Genomic DNA, 22,417 nt, shown 5'->3' with positions numbered 1-22,417 from the left:
TGATCAATCATTTTAGCACAAAAATCATGTTGGACACAAAAATATAAATTCTGCTAAAATACATGTTTAGTAATAGTCCTATCCTAATTATAATACAACTAATTAATTAGAGAAAATAATGATTGTTGGTCAATCTGAGCATGACCGGAAGGAGAATGCTCCAAAAGTTTTGATTGGTTAAAAAAATCCCAAATCCATTATTCTAACGCAATATAAGATCCACCCCCTGATCTTGTCAGAACACACATATGCCCCTCGCTTACCGTGACTCTCTTCATATCCAGCTGCTTAAGCTGCTGCATTTGCCTCAGTACAATCTGTTTGTAGTACTGCTCCTGTGTGATCGGGTTCCCATCGAGCGAAATCTCAGACAAACTCGTGGAGTCAGACAGGGAGGAGATGTCCTCAAAACTGAAAGTAGAAAAATGATCGTCGTAACAAGGTGTCCTCAAAACTGAAAGTAGAAAAATGATCGTCGTAACGTTTCCTCAAAACTGAAAGTAGAAAAATGATGTGTCCTCAAAACTCTAATCTGGAGTGATCACTATAACCCTGGCTGTCATCAAAAATAGAAATGATCACTGTAATAATGTAAGTGAAAGTAAAGATTCTTTAATTTTGACCTTGGCCTTTGATCTTTTGACCTCAAAATTGATAGTGGTCTTTTAAAAGTTAAAGAAAGTTATCATATGAAATTTCATTGAAAAGCTAAAGAACTTTAGAGATAGCAGCCATATGATATTGGATTCAGCCTTTTGTATATTTAATAACCATATGAAGTGAACATAATATTATTATATAACTCTGGTAAAATAAAGAATTCCTGGTGATGTTTTTATGAAGTTCTTTATGACAGTAATAGAAGTGTAATGGTGGACATTCTCACGTCTGTGTGCTCTAAAGTTTAGTATGTAACTGTACTTACGCAATACACATATAGATAGACTGTTAAATATGATAAAGCCTCCAGTAAAAACTCAATGGAACCAAGAAAAAAATTCAAGATATCCAGAAATACAAGATATTGAGGGTAAAATGCTTAAAAAAATTTCTTGGGACTTCCAAAATCACTTCCACATAGTTTTGTTTGTTTGTTTGTTGTTTAACGTCCCTCTCAAGAATTTTTCTCTCATATGGAGACACCACCAATTGTCGGTGGAGAGCTGCAAATTTTGACCTGCACTCGGTACTGAGGGCCATTGAACAGTTAGGGTTCTTTTTCGTGCCAGCACCTACTGCGACATGGGACCTCGGTTTATACGGTCTCATCCGAAAGACCAGTCTCCACGTCCCACAGTGGGATTCAAACCCGCGACATAAGGATCAATTCCTTACTCAGCGACTCTGGAGCAGATGCTCTAACCACTGCGCCACGCGGACGACTCCATAGTTCTGAGATGTCAATGTTCAAGACACCAAAGTTCAACAGTAATTATAATAATACAGTTAAATTTGTCTAATTTGGATGTTGTGATTCTGAAATCTTGCTAAATATGATGTAAACTTTAAGTCCTTTTTAGTAAATTCAATTGTTTAAAATGTTATCTAATCTGGAATGTTAAATGTCTAATCCCGGAAATTTTTATGGAATCAGTGGTGTCCGGACTAGACAAGTTTTACTGTAATAGTCTATTGAAATATAACTATATACGTGTACTTATATTTATATAATTATGAAGAAATTGTTTAAGGAGGTTCGATCCTGAGCTTTTGAGCAGATTTTGGTCAGGACCTTTATTTCTAAAATTCTGCATCATTTTTATGTTCTAACATTGAATCTGGATTCTACATTGCAAATTAAACTATATCCAATGAAAAAACCGCGATGAAATTCCATTAAAATAGGATTAAGCCAGGAACTATATTTTGTGGCAGAAGGTTTTTTAGAAGAAAATGATCAATTTTTCCCTTTTGAAATATATACAGTACTGTTAAGTTTAGATTACTATTTTTCCATGCTGGTTGCACATAGAGCTGTTTTTTGCAGTGAAATGTTTTATGCTGGCTCTGAAATATCTAATAAATTATTTCTTATGAATTCTTTCATTATATTGTGACAAATATAGTAAATATATTCCGAAAGTCCAGGAAAAAATTGAGCCAATTTTAACATAAAATTAACACTTTTTTAGTAATATCTAAAAATTTAGATCATAGACCCCCACTTTTGTTTTTCTTTTCTGAATATATGATAACTTTGATCAATCTGCTTAAATTCAGCAAAAGTTTAAGACTTTAAAATAATTTTCTTGCTTTTTAAATTTTTAATGCCAGAAAAATCACATTTTGTGAGTGCAGAAAGGTCAAATAATTCATTATGCGAAGCAATTTAAAACTTTTTCTTCGTCACAATTTTAATGCGTCTTTTTTTAAATAGACTAATAGTTTATTTTGTCCCATGATTTATTTGGATAAAAACTTTGGAGGGAAAACGTCGAAGATGTGATTTTTGATTAAGACACAAATATCAGTGCAAAAAGGTCAAATTAAATGTATTGTAGCGCCGAAAGAAGCATACTGACCCCCATTTTTTGTTTTGATTTTTAATTAAGCTATGTGTGTAGAAACTAAAAATATACTTGACAAAAAAAGTTTAAGACTTTTAATATCAGGATCCAACCTCGTTAAGGATAACAATGCCTCACCAACTCAAAAATAATCTCAAATCTCTGATCAGTTCACTATAATTGAACAATCCATGCTATAAAATTGAAGTTCTCACTTCCTTATATCAAAGTTCCTATAATCAAGTTTGAACATAAAAAATAATATGCAAATTCATATAACAGCTAGGATTCATCAAAGAGGTATTTGAACAAATTAAAGAATTAAGTTAACAAGTGTTTTAAACATGTACATTATGTAATCCTCGAAACCTCAAGGCATTCTGCAACTCTAAAACTTAAATAAATCCAAGAAATCGGAGAACTCACTATTGAGATGAGCGATTGAGCTTTTTATCTCGGTACGTTCTGTAATGCCACATTCTCTCAGAGATTGCTAACTCGATCAGAAACAAGTCCAGCTTATATCATCACTAATCCTGAATTTTGTCTGTAAACAAACACTTCCTTTCCTAAGACATCACATTTTTCTTTTCTGTACTGGGCAAACTACTGGATAGGTTTTCTGTGGTTAAGATCCCAGGCACAGTTACCATACCAAGACATCAAATAACAAATGAACGGACAAAATGGAAAATGTCACTATTTACCAAGAAATCAATGAGAAAAGTTTACTTTGTATTATCTAAACACACACATTATTTACAGACAGACAAATTTACACAAGACTAAGTGAAAGGTTCCCCAACATCTCAGCAAATTTGTTTCCTTTGATAGAAATATTTACATTTGAAAGCAAAACAAATAAACAATTATTGACAAAATAATAGAAAAGACTCAATTTAGAGTATATTTAAGGCTACCCCTGTGCATATACATGTACAACTAAAAACTAAGTCAACAACTAAACAATATCAAAGTTTTGCAATTTTAGCACTGCATGGGTCAGAAATTTATCAAAATCTCTGCAATAAATAGACATTTTTTTTCCATTGCCTGTTTACTGTCTGAAAAAAAGGAAGTAAAATACAAATTCCAAACACTGTCTGGGGTAAAAAAAAACCTGACATATAAAATCAATCCTTAATAAATTAAAAAAATGGTCGGCAGTTTACATAAATCCAAATGTTCTAGAACTACTTGCAGAGATATAATTCCATTGGCCAAAGAGTGATTTGAAAAGCGACTACAAATGGCACATGTTAAAACAGTTTGAATAATATCAAAGTCTGCAAACTTTAATGCAGCTAAGTGAACATATCCACAAATGATAAGTCCTTATTTTGAGGATCAATTGTTGGAGATTTGTGAAATTTTCAACAAACTACAATATCTTCTCATACAGCATACAATCTTAATCCTGGTGACAGCATTGATTCCCTGTAACAACAAACACACCAGACACCCAGATCATTTTCTCCCTCGCTGTTCCAAACTAAGATCTCATTTTTCCCTACCATGGTTGTATGTAAGATTACAAGATCAGCTTAAATACTCCAGCCAGAATTTCCTTCGTAAACTAAAATATTGACAATTGACCCTGTGTGGTGCTGTCTGTCAATTTCTGGATGTGGATATTTAATTCCTTAAAACAAGCCCCAGATTTTATTCATTAAGTCCCTGGTGTGTTGTTTCTCAGTGAAAAGCTCTCAAGTTTGAGATACAGACCATATTTAGTTTTAAATACCTATTTCATTTACAACAATTAACGTTTTTGAGTGACCTCAATATTTTTATATTCCCTACACTTTTAAAAAAAAATAACTTTAACAACTCCAAAACCTTCAAGTTGTTAAAATCCTTCATTGAAAACAGAGGTTGTGTTAAGTGTTTTAATTTGAGTCAATGTGCTGTTTTCATAAACACAGAACTTCAATGTTTGATATAATTTGATATGTTTTAAATGCTTTACAAATAAAGCCTGCAAAATTCCATTTAAAAGGCATTAAGACTTCTATATAGAAATAAAACAGTTAAGATTAGCAGTGAGTGGTCAATATTGACAACAAAAATCAGTTACGAAGTGTTTAACTCATTAATATAAAATAGACACTAATGTATATCAATAGGTAAGTTTGCCACCTGTGCATTTACGTAGCTTATTAAAGACCTTTTTATGCTTTACTAACAATATATTAAAAATATATACATTTGCAAATGTTTTCTTTCATATAACACTATTAAAAGCAACGCGTACCTATATCCGTATGAACACGGGTTCCTCGCGTCATAAACGTTCAACGTAATTTCTCAGTGACGTCATAAGGGGTCGACGCGCAATCAATGGATCAAATACGTACCGTTGAGTTTGAAAAATAAAACATTTCACACGTTAAAGATTATAATCAGGAAAATATAAAATATGAATAAGTCATAAATGTAAATATAAGTAATAATGTATCATTTTTAAACATCTATCGGGATATAAATACGGGTTGGTACGAAATCAAATTTACTATAAAGCCCTTCGGGCTTTATGGAATTTGATCTCGTGACTAACCCGTATTTATATCCCGATAGATGTTTAAAAATGATACATTATTTCTTAAATAATCCATAAAAAAGTTGCATTAACCTGTATAAAATACATGCTAAATAAACTTGACACACAAAATAAAAGGTAATATGATAAACAAAAATGAGATTCTACTGAGAAAGTCATTGTTATTTAACTAAATTTTGATATTTCTATGGCAAAGTACAAAAATCATAAAAGAAATATAAACAGGAACTACATTTGAATAAAATTTTGCAAATTTCTTCTACAAATTGTATCCTGTAATTTTCATATGCACGGTACAGCAAAATGAAACAAAAAATACAGCTATCATAGTTTGAAATAAAATTAACTTGATTATAGGCAAAATCAAGCAACAAACATGTGCCTGGAGTCAAATATGTGGTCAACATAGGTCTCCGCTAAATGACTTCTCAAAGGAACAAAATACCAGTATATATTTAGGTCCATTATAATTTTCAATTGTTGAATAGTTGAATTCTGTCACTTTACCTGCATCTAGAGCCTAGATCATTTATGATGGTCCTACTGCGAAACGAGAGGACAGGGGTACGATGTTTACATGCTGTCTCTGGTCGCTGTGACCTCCCCATGTTGAAGCTAACACCCTGTACATCTAAGTCACTGTCTATATCCACCTTCAGAAAACTCTTACTACGCCTCATCTTCACACTGAACTTAACCATATTCATTCCGGTAAGTCTCAATATAACAACCAAATACTCCAGAAAACCATCTCATAAGTCAGCGAGATGTAAGAAATCGGTAATATATGACCTCGTCATATCACCTTAGAGTGTGTGTACAGTGACCAACTATCCAATAAAACCTTTATGAGTTTATGATCATATTTTCTATAGCTTTAGTCAGATTAAGGTCTTGACAATACAAGATATCAGTTTGTTTGTGTAGCAAATGCAAAAAGCGTCCTTTAAAATTCTGAGACACTCCTTTATTATGCATAATTAAAAACAACTTTTGGTGCAATTAAAATTCTAAAGAACAATGTTTATAGCTGAATACACCTGTACACAGCCATTACTGAATCAACCTTATTTTTCAGGTTTCTAGACATTTAAAGGAAAAATGTAGCATAATGACTTTCAGAACTTTGTATTCTTTGATTTTCTTTGTTTATGTTGGCACTTGGAGAAACAGACTTGTCATTGTAAAGAACGACCATTACTGTGTTAGAAAGATCTTAAGCTAGAATGTATAATTACACAAACTCAATTGATGGTCTAAGATGAAAAATATTCATTACAGACTGTGACCTTGAATGACAAACTTCTCTAAAGGAATTGATTTAAAGTTTCTTGAGCAGTTAATAGTGAGGTAACCTTTGGGTCTTATTTGAATATTAAAAAAAAAAAGTATCACATACACTGCTATTAAGATTTTTAATTAACATCATCCCTGAAAAATATTCAGGCACAAATTTCTAAAGTAGTTTATCAGACCCCCCACCCCACCCCCCCACCCCCGAAAAATAGACTAGAATCTTCTAATCTTGCCAGATAATTTAAAGTACACATAGCATCTACTGCATTACATTTCAATGACTATCTGATGTTATTCAAATTCATAAATGAATGAATTGAAAATGAAGGTTAATATTCTAACAAAAAAAGTGATAGAACTGCATGGACTAAAAAAAAATCCAGTTTAAATATCAGGCAAGGATCAAGTATGTAATGTTACAAATGGGGAGGATCTAACATTTTCCCAGCTTTTAAGATGATATCCTGATGAAGATTACTATGGCTGTGTTTTGTATGATTAAAAACAATTGACCAAAAAAAAGTCAATGAATAAATGCTGTAAATTGGTTGACTGTGATTTAATCCTGACAGATTAATGGATGAGCAGATTAAATAAAGCTATCTTATCTGCCTTGTATCAGATCTAGATAAACCTGTGATTAAATATTAAGATATTAATTTGTCTTACCTAGAAATATCGTTGAAGCTGAGAAAGAGACGCTGTAGGCTTGGTAAATTGTCCACATCAAGCTAAAAGGACAAAAATCAACATTATACCACAGGATTAGAAACTGTATAACTTTGTGACATCAATAAGAAGCAACCAATGTTTGGTGGGTGCTGGACTGATTAAAGTCCAGTATACATGGGTGGTGGGTTAACCCCCCACAAAGGTTTGGACAAACAAGACAATGTCATATCTATTCTTTCCTTTAAAGCTTCAACAGAAATCATAATTGCAGATACATTTACATTTTTATTCCCTGATATTGTTGCACCTCAACACCGATATGCCATATCTAAGCCCTGATAATTCACAGCAGACAGACATAAATTCCTGGGATAGCGAACATATCTCAGGACAGGCTTTTTAGTGTGTACTGTTTGTTAATAAAAGTGTGTTATCTCCCAATGGAAGATACATTCCATTATTCAGTAAAATTAAAAGATCAGTTCAGACTTAAAGCCGAGTAAACTAAGTCATATGAAGGTCATTCAGTAAATTTTTTTTTATTTGTGTGATTTGGGCAAACAGTTATGGTCAAATCAAAAGTTTCATAAATGTGAGATTGGATTGAAGGCTTGTTCAGAACTAAATATGCTAATGGCAGTGTGTATTTATACAGAAATATGGAAATTTAATATTATTTGATAAAAGAACTTTGGTTTTGGTCTACACTGGTTTAATGACAACAGAGACAAACAAATACTTTCACTCCATCTCAAAAAATCCTTATTATACATGTACTTCCCTACTCTGTACAATTATACTATACAAACTAAACTTCCTGACAAAGGGAGATAACACTGATCCAAGTTGCAATAACTAAACGTCCTGACAAAGAGAGAACACTGACTCAAAGTTGTCCATAACTAAACTAAACTAAACTTCCTGACAAAGGGAGATAACACTGACTCAAAGTTGTCAATAACTAAACTAAACTAAACTTCCTGACAAAGGGAGATAACACTGACTCAAAGTTGTCAATAACTAAACTAAACTTCCTGACAAAGGGAGATAACACTGACTCAAAGTTGTCAATAACTAAACTAAACTAAACTTCCTAACAAAGGGAGATAACACTGACTCAAAGTTGTCCATAACTAAACTAAACTTCCTGACAAAAGGAGATAACACTGATCCAAGTTGTCAATAACTAAACTAAACTAAACTTCTTAACAAAGGGAAATAACATTGACTCAAAGTTGTCAATAACTAAACTAAACTAAACTTCCTAACAAAGGAAGATAACATTGACTCAAAGTTGTCAATAACTAAACTAAACTAAACTTCCTAACAAAGGAAGATAACATTGACTCAAAGTTGTCAATAACTAAACTAAACTACTTGACAAAGGGAGATAACACTGACTCAAAGTTGTCAATAACATTTTATCTACATGTTAACATTATGCACATAAAAAGCCCTATCAATTTACATGTATGTAAAATTTACTAACATTATGCCCCGAGTTTTACAATTTCTCAGTTATGTTTACCCAAAGGTGGAGGATGCACATTAAACATGGATCATCCCTTTTTTATATCTGCCCAACTTAATTACCATTATTCCTACTGAAATATCAATGAATCAACTCAAAACTTGGAGATTTTTGTTTATTTTCAAAACAATGAAAATTTTCATTTCATTGCTTTCATTTTTTGTCCAGATGTGAGGGAAAGCAAAAGAAAGTTTTTCTCACTATACATGAAAGGTTAAGCATTAGCCAATGTCAAGTCTCATATATTAGTATTTACAGCAAATTTTTGTAAAAATCATTTATAGGTATATGAAAAAAAAAATGCAAAATAATAATATTTTATGTAGAATTCTGTCAGCAAAAATGATTCTATGGCCAAAAAAAAAATTATACCTTTTTCTGCAAGGGTTAAACCTAAATAATGAGACAGTCACTTGGAACATTAAGTGACACATCTACATGTAATAACAAGTATTGGCACTTAAATTTTGTTTTTGATATTTAATACTTTATGAATGAATTTAATACTAGTAGCCTGGGTTGGGACAGTTTACACTTTATAAACCTCAAAGCAGTTTATGAAAAAGCATAAACTGTTCCACACCAGGTTATACAAGTAAAACTTGGTTAGCTATTAAATTTACTCCTTATAAATTTATTTTCTGACATGTAGTATAAAAAAGAAAACAATTTCCAATAAAAAAAATGACTCCAAATTATGCAAAATTTAAAAACAACATACAGCGGGTTGATAAATTTTTTGATGTCAGTCATATTTTGATGTAGGCAATGCAGGTTATATGACGTAAACTAATTTTTTTCTGCCAATGAAATGGCCTGTTACAACCAGAATTACTGTTAAGTAATAAAAAGTGTAGATACTTTTAAAGTATAGCAGGTCCTTGCTCCATGTTTTTGAAAAAAAAAACCCTATATATTTAATTTATACTCAAACATGTATTTGATGACTGATACAGATTCAATAAAATGGAGTGAAGACCCACTTGTATCAAAAATTGTTCTAAACTATATTGAAATGGTTTAATTTTTACTCTTTGGTGTTTGCATGATATTCTATAGACAAATAATTTTTCTAGAGCTCAACCCCTGTCTCACAATTGGTGATTTTTCACTGGTGCCCGACCCCTTATCTCACAATTGGTGATTTTTCACTGGTGCCCGACCCCTTATCTCACAATTGGTGATTTTTCACTGGTGCACGACCCCTTATCTCACAATTGGTGTTTTTTCGAAGTGTTTTTCCTTTTTAATTCTAGCATACATACCACCATTCTGATTCGGTTTCTTCGTAGATTGAGTTCCGCCAGACTGTCCATCCCCATGAGATTGTTCACATTGACGATCTGGTTCCCAGCCAAATTCAGCACCCGAAGCTCGGCTAAATGGTTCAGATTCTCAATCAGTGTGATCTAAAAATAATTAAGTCAGAACATTTTTAAAAAACTAAAACTTCTGTCAAATTCTCACAATAAGCTTGTTATTCACAAAGCTCAATAAATTACATAGCTCTTTGTGAGTGAGTCTGAGTCTGAATACCAGTACCTAATCTAAAACATCATGATTTGAATTCTTATCTACACAATTTATACATGCTGGCATATTTAATACCTATATAAGTCATTGTTACCTGGTTCCCATGGAGATCCAACACGTCCAGTTTTGTTAAGTTGTCCAAGTTTTCTATCTTCTTTATTCTGAAAATTGCATTGACTAGAATATAAATTATTTTCTTCATTAAGAGTCAACTGAACACTTTTTTATGAAAACCTTTGGCTTGGACACTGACATTTACAAAAGCTGCAAAATATCTGAATGAGGAATGGGCCCAGCTTAAAACCACTGGATGTTTTAATGTTCCTAACAAGATTCAGATGTGAATTCTACATATTTCTGAAACATACACATCCTTTCATATAAATTTCATTATTCTTATGTTTAATTTATGCTTATACAATATGACAGTTATAAGATCACACTAAATATTGCATACAGGAATTGTTTTCTAGAAACAATACCATAATTCAGACAAGGCTGTACCTGTTTTTGCCTATGAGCATCCAGATTTATACCTAATAATTTTGTCTTATATGAGCATCCATGAACTGTGCCTAATTTTGATAAAAATGAGCACCCTGATGTACCTGTTTTAACCTGAGTTGTACCTTTTACCCTAAATGAGCACCCTGAGATTACCTGTTTTTGCCCAATATGAGCACCTTGAGCTGTACCTGTTTTTTTCCTAACATGAGCAGCCTCAGCTGTACCTGTTTTTGCCTAACATGAGCACCCTGAGCTGTACCTGTTTTTGCCTAAAATGAGCAGCCTCAGCTGTACCTGTTTTTGCCTAACATGAGCAGCCTCAGCTGTACCTGTTTTTGCCTAACATGAGCACCCTCAGCTGTACCTGTTTTTTCCTAACATGAGCACCCTCAGCTGTACCTGTTTTTTCCTAACATGAGCACCCTCAGCTGTACCTGTTTTTTCCTAACCTGAGCTACTTGAGCTGTACCTGTTTTTGCCTAACATGAGCACCCTGAGCTGTACCTGTTTTTGCCTAACATGAGCACCCTGTGCTGTACCTGTTTTTTTTCCTAACATGAGCACCCTGTGCTGTACCTGTTTTTGCCTAACATGAGCACCCTCAGCTGTACCGGTTTTTGCCTAACCTGAGCACCCTCAGCTGTACCGGTTTTTGCCTAACATGAGCACCCTGAGCTTTACCTGTTTTTGCCTAACATGAGCACCCTGAGCTGTACCTGTTTTTGCCTAACATGAGCACCCTCAGCTGTACCTGTTTTTGCCTAACATGAGCACCCTCAGCTGTACCTGTTTTTGCCTAACATGAGCAGCCTCAGCCGTACCTGTTTTTGCCTAACATGAGCACCCTCAGCTGTACTTGTTTTTGCCTAACCTGAGCACCCTCAGCTGTACCTGTTTTTGCCTAACATGAGCACCCTCAGCTGTACCTGTTTTTGCCTAACATGAGAGAACCCTGAGCTGTACCTGTTTTTGCCTAACCTGAACACCCTGAGCTGTACCGGTTTTTGCCTAACATGAGCACCCTGAGCTTTACCTGTTTTTGCCTAACATGAGCACCCTCAGCTGTACCTGTTTTTGCCTAACATGAGCACCCTCAGCTGTACCTGTTTTTGCCTAACATGAGAGCACCCTCAGCTGTACCTGTTTTTGCCTAACATGAGCACCCTGAGCTTTACCCGTTTTTGCCTAACATGAGTACCCTGAGCTGTACCTGTTTTTGCCTAACATGAGCACCCTCAGCTGTACCTGTTTTTTTTCCTAACATGAGCACCCTGTGCTGTACCTGTTTTTTTTCCTAACATGAGCACCCTGTGCTGTACCTTTTTTTGCCTAACCTGAGCACCCTGAGCTTTACCTGTTTTTGCCTAACAGGAGCACCCTGAGCTGTACCTGTTTTTGCCTAACACGAGCACCCTCAGCTTTACCTGTTTTTTTTAACATGAGCACCCTCAGCTGTACCTGTTTTTTCCTAACATGAGCACCCTGAGAGACTTCAGCGAGCTTAGTCCTGAGATTTCCTCAATTTGATTATCATACAAGTCCAGAAAAATGAGTCGTTTTAGTGAGCTCAGATGCTGAATCTTTGTAATTGCATTGTGCTGATAGTTCAACAGTCTTAACTGGTCTTCTCCCTCCAAGATCGGACATACTGTAAGTTTCCGCCTAAAATTGAAAAGGCAAGTAAGACAAAAATATCTAGAGAAGACCAAATGGAAGGCACATAATTTTGACTTAAATCATCTTGAACTGCCATGTTGTGAAGAAGAGTAGATTTAGGATGTGCATCTCTTAACAAGGAAAAATCTAAATCTGACCTCACATTAGTCACGCTTTACATTTCACTTGGAACAGAAATCTTTTTGTGCAACAATTTTCACTTTCACTTTAAAATACGATTTGTAATATTTTCTTAGTCTTTGAACCAAATTGGTAAAATCTAATATCTGTTTCTCATAAAAAGGAGAAATACTTGACATTTAACAGAAACAAAATCACCTTCAAATGTACCTTAAAAGCCAATACACTAATATCTAAGTGGATAGTGAGTTACCAAATCTCTGATTATGGGGGGCATAACAACATGCATTTTTTTTTAATGCACGTATACCTTTCAATCTTTTAGTCTTGAGAATTGTTGTCAGTTTCTAAATACTAAATGTGATCTTCTACTCACAACACTGAGAAGAATATTAGGATTTTTAAGCAATCTGATTAAAATCAGATCCTTTGATCCCCTCTCATAGATCGCTATACAAGGATCTGAAGAAACCCCATTCAGGGTCATCTCCTGGTGACCTTTCAATTATCCAATCAAACTTTTGCTTCAGAGAATTTGGAAGTATCTCGGAATTCAGTTACGAAAGTGAAAGACCCAATGATACACGAACGGAAAATCTTGACCTGGTTTCCGTAGCCTGTCAAAAGAACGACCACAGTCTTTTCTGTACAGAAATATATTTAGTATTTGCTTTTGCCTTGTTTTTTAACTCTTTGTTTTGTACAAAACGATAAGATCTTCTCCACAGCTACTTTCACTTCTACATTCATTTTCCCGAATGTCGCTTAAGTACGATCTCTCTGATTGGTCAAAATTTTAATGAATATTTTTAATAGAAAGGTCACCAGGAGATGACCCAAAATGGGGTTTCTTCAGATCCTTGTGTAGCGATCTTTGTGTGTGGATCAAAGGATCTGATTTTAATCAGATTGGATTTTTATGATTCCTTCTCTGTTGATGTACAACTACTCATTATGATCTACTGTGACAAACATAGCACCAACATAAAAAATTTAGAGACCATTTTGTGAGTCATGTAGATGACTTCATTCAATGCAGATCAAGATAGCTTAATGATTAGAAAACATACAAAAAGTGACCCAGAAAATCTGGATTGTTTAGAGAAGATGTAACCTCAGGTCTTCATGTGTGTTTTACATGATCTTATAGAACATGATTTTACTGATCTTTTTGCATGTCTGTGAAATAAAGTGAGATAACTTTAAAGTCAAACTAAACTTCGAAGATCCTCCAATGTTAATAGATTTTTTTACATTACCTATCAAGGTTAAGTCTGTCAGGATTTGAGGACCTTTCCTCTGGAGTCCTGTAAACAACAGGAATGCCCGGGGCAGAGGGCGATTCCGCAAATATCACTCTATCACCTGAAAACACATCAGAATTAAGTTGAACAACCATAGACCTAGGGCCCAGGCTAAAACTTCATATGTATCTGTAGAACCTACAAAATGTTTATTACTTCAAATAAAATATTACAATCAACATGTTTACCCCAACCCAAGTCAAAAAATAATTCCCTTTTTCCTCATAATGCCCTCATCAGACCAAAATGGACAATTTTTGCAGACCAAAATGGACAATTTCTGCAAAGTTTAGAGAAGCTTGGGATAAGATGGAGTAAAGTAACACATAATAAAATTTTATTTCTTAAGAGTATTAAGGATGGTTTGAATTTGAAACTCTTGATCTAATTATAGCACATAGGGTATTAACTTTAGTAACTTTAAAGTCTGCTTTGGAAATATAATAATTACCTATTACATATCATTACCACTTTAATCCCCCTATTCCTGAGGTGCTGATCTTGCTTATTGAACTTGTCAAAATTTACTTTAGGATTTTAATTTTTCATGTATTCCACAATGAAGACTCTTTGACCTTGTATCTAGCACAAAATCTATAATCATCCTTACACAAAACATTGCACATGGCTGTTGCCTGACAAATATTTACCCAGGGAGTTCTATTTTCTAAACCCACAACCCCACCCCACTCTCAGTATACTTATATCAACACTATAAAGAGAATTTTCTACTTCAATTTTTTTTTTGAGGAGGGGGGGTTGGGGGTTGCAAGTTTCCAGGATGAATATAATAATATAAAAATAATTTCTTCTCAAAATCCAGGTACTTCCTAAAAAAGACATCCATTTATGGTTAAAAAATAGACACACAAATGTTGATAAACAATTTGAAATCTCCATATTTAGTATTAACTGCAGTAGAAACATTTAATATGTGTTTTAAGTGACTTTAATATTTTCACAAATTACCCTTGACATTTTATCAAGATTCATGTCTTGGACATGATTAATTAGTAAGTATTAAACAGATGTTAAACATTCAAATATGTTGATCTACTCAAGATCAAAATCAACTGTTAAATCACACCCTAGCACAGCAAACAAGAGAACTGTTAAAAATTATAATTATGCTGCTTATCGATAGTTTCAAATTGATGGATTTCAAAAATTCAAGTTTCAAATTTTCAATAGAATGATACACAAAGAGAGGTTTCAAACCATGTGCAGAGATTACAATGCATTCCAAAAATAATTACCTGAAAATTCAAAATAGTCTTCTAAAAAGACAAATAAATTAGTTTTCAAAGATCAAAGATTTGTCGAAAATAAAGCAGTCCAAGTGGTTGGCATTTTGTTAAAAGTTAATTATTAATATCAAAACTACGTTAATTACGAATATCAAACACAAAATCTGTCATAGAAATCAAACTCTAAGATCAAATAATTATGGAAAGCAACAAAACAAACTCTAAAATCACATAATTATCGAAAGCAAATGCAACGTTTACTATTTACAGATTTTTAAAAAAGCATACGAACTTCTGAAGTTACAGTGGGTACAAGTGCAGATTACAGTTCAAATATCACATAGACAACTCCAAATAACATAAAACGTCAAATAAAAATTTACACTGCAAAGCAAATATCCACAAACCTGGCAAGAAAGCGGGGGCTTTTTGCGTCTTTGGGGACAAGTTTGCGCTTGAGCGTGAATTTCGCCCACTTTCCTCTGCATCTTGTACAATATCAGGGGTGCTATAATCGTGTGCACAGGCAGGTGCTGGCACCATAGGCTTTTTGTTTGCCCTATAGTGAATCGGAATTTTCTCTGAAATAAAAAAAAATAAAAGGCCCTTCACCTCCGACTAATGACCAACCTGCACCAAGTGAGAAAAGTGAGGGTGCCGGACAACATAGCAACACAATACTTAAATCCTCCCTACATTAGTTTATGATTTGCCCCTGAACCATTGTAACAGGAGAGGAATTATCAGCTATAGATAAATGTTTATTAATTTGAATTGGCTGAGATTATTAACCTACTATTGTGATAATTAGTTATATGACAATGCAACAAAGGGCAGTAACTCATGTTCATCTCTCCCTCAGAAGCTAAAGGGCATTGAGCTGATGACTAATTAATGTCACTGATCACTGGATTTTACAATATATAAAGGAATAAAAGAAATGCCACTGACCATGCGGGGATTCAATATTTCATCCTTCACTCTACATCAATGCTTTAAAAATACTTTACTCCAAGTTAATAGTTTTAACTCTTGAATGACTTTGGTAGGAGAACATCATTAACCTTATCAAACCTCATTAACATATCACCAAGCAATTTTCACATAATTTTATAGGGGGATGTTGTGGGGTATCCCCTTTACCTCCACTAAGCCTGGATGGTTGTTGCATCCAAATGACTTCATAGCTGAGAGGAATCACGCTGGAACCAGATTTTGACCTCTCGCGCTTATATCGCATCATGTCAGAATGGCCCCCTTCAATATCTTATCAAAATGTCATGTTTAACATGTCATGTATTCCGTCACATCAAAAACACCAGAATGTCTCATGACTTAGTAATATATACCTCCAAAGGCATCATAAAATATTGAATTCATTAAACCATCCATAGAGTCACACACTTTTTATAACATTGCACATTGAATTTTCTCATGCTGAACTCGTCCAATAAAAATCCTGACAACAGTACAAACTTAAAAGTCACAGGTTTATATAATACAGATCTCATCACCTCATTAGTCTCCTGATCTGGAACTCAGCTGACTGCAGTGAATATTCTGACATCCTGAGGAATCCAACTCTCTTCTTGTAAGTCAATGCAAAGGAAATAAAACATGTCCATTTTCCTATTAAATATTTAATCATATTCCACTTCAAACTGACAACACAACATGGACACTTTTTTTAAATACTCTCTGTGAAACAGTAGAAGGAATACTATTTCTGTAATCAAAGAACTGAGGTTTCCAATTTTTGCATGTCCTGATCTCCTCTTATTAATGGTTTAAAAACCACAGAAACCCACACACTGGGGCAAATCCTTGTAAAGAACTTGTAAAGTTTGAAATAATGTAGACCAAATATTCCCCTGCATGAAGTCTAGCCTCTTCTACCGAGTGTGAAATCCTTCTATTATAAAGATCTGAACACGGGGGAAAAAAAGAAAATCCTATTGTAATTTATTTAAAATCAATAGGAAGCATTCGGACAAATTGTTTCTAATCACAATATTGAAATAAGTCTTAAATCTGATTGAGAAATCAAAGAAAACAAGGCTTTGTAAAATATCCGTCAAATATTGAGGCTAAAATGACATTTAAAAGGAGACTTTTATGATTTAATGTTTAAGAAATATTGATTGGCTTCAATACCTAAACTGAACCTGCTATAGTGAGGGATAATGATGAAATTTTATCAATATGAAATATCAATACCATCTACAATGAAAAACCAACATACTCAAGCATTAGATAATCTGTTGAATAGATTACTCACAATCCTCTCTGCTTATACTAGAGGATCTCATTTACATCTCTACTCAAAGATTGCTTTGCTGCATTTAACAAATTTAAAAACTTGTCCAATATCTTAACAGAAAATTACTGGCAAATTAAAATTTAGAATTAATTATAAGAGATGTAAACAAATTCACAGCAAACAACCTCAGTCACATAAAATTGACATTGTCGATATAGGAAAGTAGTTCTCTTGCAAATTACAGAAATCCATTACAGACTAAATCCAACAATTACAGAAATCCGTCACAGACTAAATCCAACAATTATAGAAATCTGTAACAGACTAAATCCAGCAATTACAGAAAACAGTTACAGACTAAATCCAGCAATTACAGAAAACAGTCACACACTAAATCCACTAGAATGAGAAACATTATATCAAATTTGCATTGCCTTTTTTTCTTTTAAATAGAAAGAAATATATAATTTTTAAAGACATTTTTCAAATGATGACCAAATCTTCTATGAAAGATTTAACATTAAACATTCCAAGACTTGGATCAAATATAAAATTTCATTTCACAAAAGGAAACCCAAAACAATATCCATCTGAGCACCAGAACAACAAAAGAAATGTCCACCTCTCCAGCATCTAATGTAATCCTTGTTCCTTAAGAGTGACAGTTTGGGTGCCTTGTCGACTTCTATACACCTTTATGATCTATCATCACCTGTCATGTATTTAAATGTCTGCAGGTAATGCCCAGTGTTTACTCAGAGATTGGCATTTGATTACAGTCTGTCAGGGACTAGGATATAACAATTAGTGGGGAACTATATCTTCCATCTCTAACCAATCCGTGCCTTATCATCCAATTCCTGGATATGATTAATTTTCCAATACCTCAAGATAAATTGTATGAAAGTGATTTTTAAAGTATTACTTTAAAATGTATGACTATGATGTTTTAAATAAAAAAAGAAAATTAATGAACTTGCAGAAAATATAGAGACTATTATTATTACTTTTCATGCAGAAGACTCATTAGAGAACTTCAAAGAGTTTTGAGTAGCCTATTGTCTTATTTATGTACAACGAAACAAACCCCAAATATATCCCTTTTCATTGTAATATCATGTTTCCTACCTTACAATACCCTCACATACTAATTAAGATCCACAATATTCAGTGTAACAAAGGTTCCATCAATCTGTTTTGTAATACACCTCATTCATTTAAAAAAATTCTCTCTCTTAAAATATCAGATGATTCTATCGAGTAAAATCAAGTTTTCTGAGGTATTCAATAATTAGCTCTGATTGATACATCGACGTAATAATTTTAATGAGAGGTCCCTGAAGAGATGGTAGCTCTACTGTTATGAACGCAAAATGCGTAAGATAACCTATTACAAAGACAGTGAAAGAAGCATCAAATTCTTCTGTATGGTGGCATCTGACCTATATGATGGACTACAGAAGAACAATGCATTCTTAGGCAACATCTAACCTACTTAATGGAATGCAGAGATAAAAACTATTCATTGTTTTGAATTGTAGTGGTAACCTGAATAATTTGGTATGGGACAAAGAAAGGAACAATGTCCTATCTTCCTAAACAGAAGGAACAGTATATATGTCCTGTTGTTTTAGAGAGATAAACAATTTCTGTTTTTGTGGTGCCCCATTTTTTGGTATAATGCAGAGACAGTAGCTATGGTGTGGTGACAATGGAGGTATCCAAAAGAGGGAAAAAATGGGTTGTTTAATCTTCCCAACTTAGTGAGGAAAAGACACTGGTGTGTAGAATGGTAGGGCCTGACCTATTTAATGAAATGTGGAGACAAGAAAGTGTTCTGCAGGATGGTGCTACATGGTTTATTTAGAAAGGATAAAAAAATTGTTTCTGCAGTGCCGAGAGATTTAATCTTTCTGGTAAAGGGCAAAGATTGAAACAATGGTTCTACAATCTAGTGACCTATTTGTGGAAGGTCTGAAATAGTCTTTACAATGTGTTGTCCAAATATAGAAGGGCTGAGACAGTCTTTATAATGTCGTGTCCTAATTGTGGAAGGGCTGAGACAGTCTTTACAATGTGGTGTCCTAACTGTGGAAGGGCTGAGACAGTTTCTGTAGTGTGGTGTCCTAATTGCAGAAAAGTTGAGCCATTTTCTACAGTGTGGTGACCTATTTGTAGAAGGGCAGAGATAGGAACTATGCTTTTTGCACTCTGAGTCAGATCACACCTGAACCCACCTGATGACACCGCAGTCCCCATCCTGATCTGCCCTGGGGGGTCAGCAATATTCTCCCCTTAATATAACCCTGCAAAAATGGCTATCATTAGAAGGAACTCAAGCCTTCTGTGTGGATGCTGATAATGCAACACAAATATTTTAAGGTCCTTTTAGGAAAACTTAAATCTTGACAAAATTACAGATTGATGACCATAAACTATACTGGGTCAAGTTGTCACTAGAAATAAATATTCCGATTAATGAGCACTCTGGGAATTCAGATTCCGATTAATGAGCACTCTGGGAATTCAGATTCTGTATATTAACTTTGCTACATCTAGCTACATCATTCATTGAAATTTCATTCCCTTGTTAATAACAAAATGTATTTTTAATAAACAAATAAAAAGTAAAAGAATAAAAACATAAAATGAGTTAAAGAACATATCAATCAAAAACTTTAATTTCTTAACTCACCAGCTGGCCCCGAGCGAAAAGTTCGGACAAAAGAGCACGGTCTTCCTACAGTACGATAATCTCCCATCATTTTAGCAAACAATGAACTAGACAGTCCAAGTGAAGCATTTTCAGACTAATTTTAATTAATCAATGTCTTAGTCCTCGTTTACACCCAATAAAACAGGTACCATGAATTTAATTTGAGCAAGAGACCAAATAATAAGTGTTAATCCCGCTAATCCCCTTTAATGAGTTCTGACTAAAAAGATTTGTAGTAATCTGACATTATGGTCCTATTTATTCGGGAATACACATTGTGCTAGAACCTGTACCAGATTGCTCTGTATTAAATGGGTTACAGGCCTGGGTTTAGAAGTGGCCAGACCTATATATCATTAATATATCATTAAACTTTAAATGTTTCAATTTATATTCAGACAAAAGATTAAGTCCCCTCCCCTTTCTTGCTGTATGGAGGCAGAATCAGGGTGGCTATGAAGAAACCAAAATCTTTACAACATAAAAGTTTTATTTAGGAACTGTGTTGCTTATTCCAGAATTTTATATCTTTTTTTTTTGTTTTTTGTTTTTTTTTTTTTTTTTTGTTCTCTCCAATCCTGTATGCATTTGCCTTACATCATCACTTAATAAATTATCAAAAGACATACTTGCCCCACTTCTAACCCTTTTAATGTTCCAATATCTAGGACCTAACAGCCTGCCTTAGACCAACAATACTGAATGTATCCAAGTGTGCCAAAAAAGGGATTCATTTCATATGCTTGCTGTTGCAATTTCAATGGTGGTGCAGTGAAGTGTGTTAACTAACTTAGCATAAAGATGATACACTAGTTGAAGGAAGGAACCACTGTTTGTGCTACAAGGAACCAAAGTTTGTGTACCAGGAAACCAAATATTTCTTTTACAGGGAACCAGTGTCTGTGCTACAGGGAACCAAAGTTTGTGTACCAGGAAACCAAATATTTCTTTTACAGGGAACCAGTGTCTGTGCTACAGGGAACCAAAGTTTGTGTACCAGGAAACCAAATATTTCTTTTACAGGGAACCAGTGTCTGTGCTACAGGGAACCAAAGTTTGTGTACCAGGAAACCAAATATTTCTTTTACAGGGAACCAGTGTCTGTGCTACAGGGAACCAAAGTTTGTGTACCAGGAAACCAAATATTTCTTTTACAGGGAACCAGTGTCTGTGCTACAGGGAACCAATGTTTGTGTACCAGGAAACCAAATATTTCTTTTACAGGGAACCAGTGTCTGTGCTACAGGGAACCAAAGTTTGTGTACCAGGAAACCAAATATTTCTTTTACAGGGAACCAGTGTCTGTGCTACAGGGAACCAATGTTTGTGTTACAGGGGTCAGGGAACCAATATCTATGTTACAAGGAACCAAATATTTCAGCTAAAGGAACCAAAGTTTGTCAATTAAGTAGGAGGATCAAGGGATTCAGTTTGGCTCAAGTCCATGGAAATTCCCCATAGAGGATCCAGTATCTTTGTCAGTTGATGAACATTTTACAGATGTGAAGTTTGAGGACACTGACATAAATCTATTTAATGACAAGCATGGTGAATGTGTTGTAACAGGGAACCTAAATAGCCAACAGTCCTATAACATGTCATAAACAAAGGGAGAGCACCTTGATTTCAAAAGATGGTTAAGGAATGTCAAAATGAAGTTTATAAGAAAGTAATGGCAGTTAAGATTATGAACACATATTCAGATGCATCCTGGGTAAAATATAAGGTTATCACAAATTCAGTGGTCATCTGGAAACCGTAAAAGACAACATATATGGATCCGAATAACTTAAAATTTTGTAGAGCATGTTCCAAGGTTGACATGGACCTACTTATAACTAAGTACACTACCATAATGAGCACAATGACTTAGCAACCCTCATCATACCCATTCATACATGGATTGATCAATTTAGCATGTGTGAGGACTTCATAATTTTTTTTTATTCTCCGTTCTTTAGAGCAGTATCCACTCCCTAAATCTAACAGCATTTTTACCCCTCTAATTGGTCATCAACAGGATGGAAGACACTCAGCACTAGCTCATGTAAGCTAGAAATAGGTCATAGGTCACATGTTGACTACAAAGTAGCATGCTTTATTTGGATGTGCTACTGAGGAAGAGATGAAGTTTTGTAACTTAATAAAGAAGCCATTTTGACTGGTGCATCATTAGTCTTCATCACAGAGTGATTGGTAAGTTTACCACAGATTTACGTACCTCTATAATTCATACTGCAAAAATAGCGAAACACAACATTTACAACTACACTTAGTGCAATAAAGATATCTTATATTTTTAAACATCAATGTTTTTACAAAAAAAAATTGATATAGCTGTGTTTCAATTCTGAAACTATAATACAAATATATCTTAATAATGACATTTTATATCACTACATTGAATGTATTTTATAAGAAAAAAAAAATTTAGCAATTTTTCTCCAAAATAAAAGCATTGGTGCTGAAATGCCTATTCTATGATCA

The 22,417-nt window shown here is 34.1% G+C and overlaps 1 protein-coding gene across 1 annotated transcript in view; it reads right to left on the bottom strand.

Annotated features, from left to right (window-relative positions):
• The window catches only part of LOC133181572 (leucine-rich repeat-containing protein 49-like), a 55,097-nt gene that overhangs the window by 25,084 nt on the left and 7,596 nt on the right, over nt 1-22,417 (bottom strand). The window contains exons 3-9 of the mRNA XM_061316078.1: nt 15,362-15,535; nt 13,663-13,768; nt 12,065-12,268; nt 10,194-10,260; nt 9,832-9,975; nt 7,033-7,094; nt 264-411 (exon numbers count right to left, since the gene is read on the bottom strand). Of these exons, the coding sequence (XP_061172062.1) occupies nt 264-411; nt 7,033-7,094; nt 9,832-9,975; nt 10,194-10,260; nt 12,065-12,268; nt 13,663-13,768; nt 15,362-15,535 (905 nt within the window). The remainder of the gene's footprint in view (nt 1-263; nt 412-7,032; nt 7,095-9,831; nt 9,976-10,193; nt 10,261-12,064; nt 12,269-13,662; nt 13,769-15,361; nt 15,536-22,417) is intronic.

Source organism: Saccostrea echinata, unplaced genomic scaffold, assembly GCF_033153115.1.
Source record: "Saccostrea echinata isolate AGI-Se365-2 ecotype Australia unplaced genomic scaffold, CSIRO_AGI_Sech_v1 ptg000009l, whole genome shotgun sequence".
Classification (NCBI taxonomy): Eukaryota; Metazoa; Mollusca; class Bivalvia; order Ostreida; family Ostreidae; genus Saccostrea; species Saccostrea echinata.
This window is presented reverse-complemented; position numbering and strand designations above follow the sequence as displayed.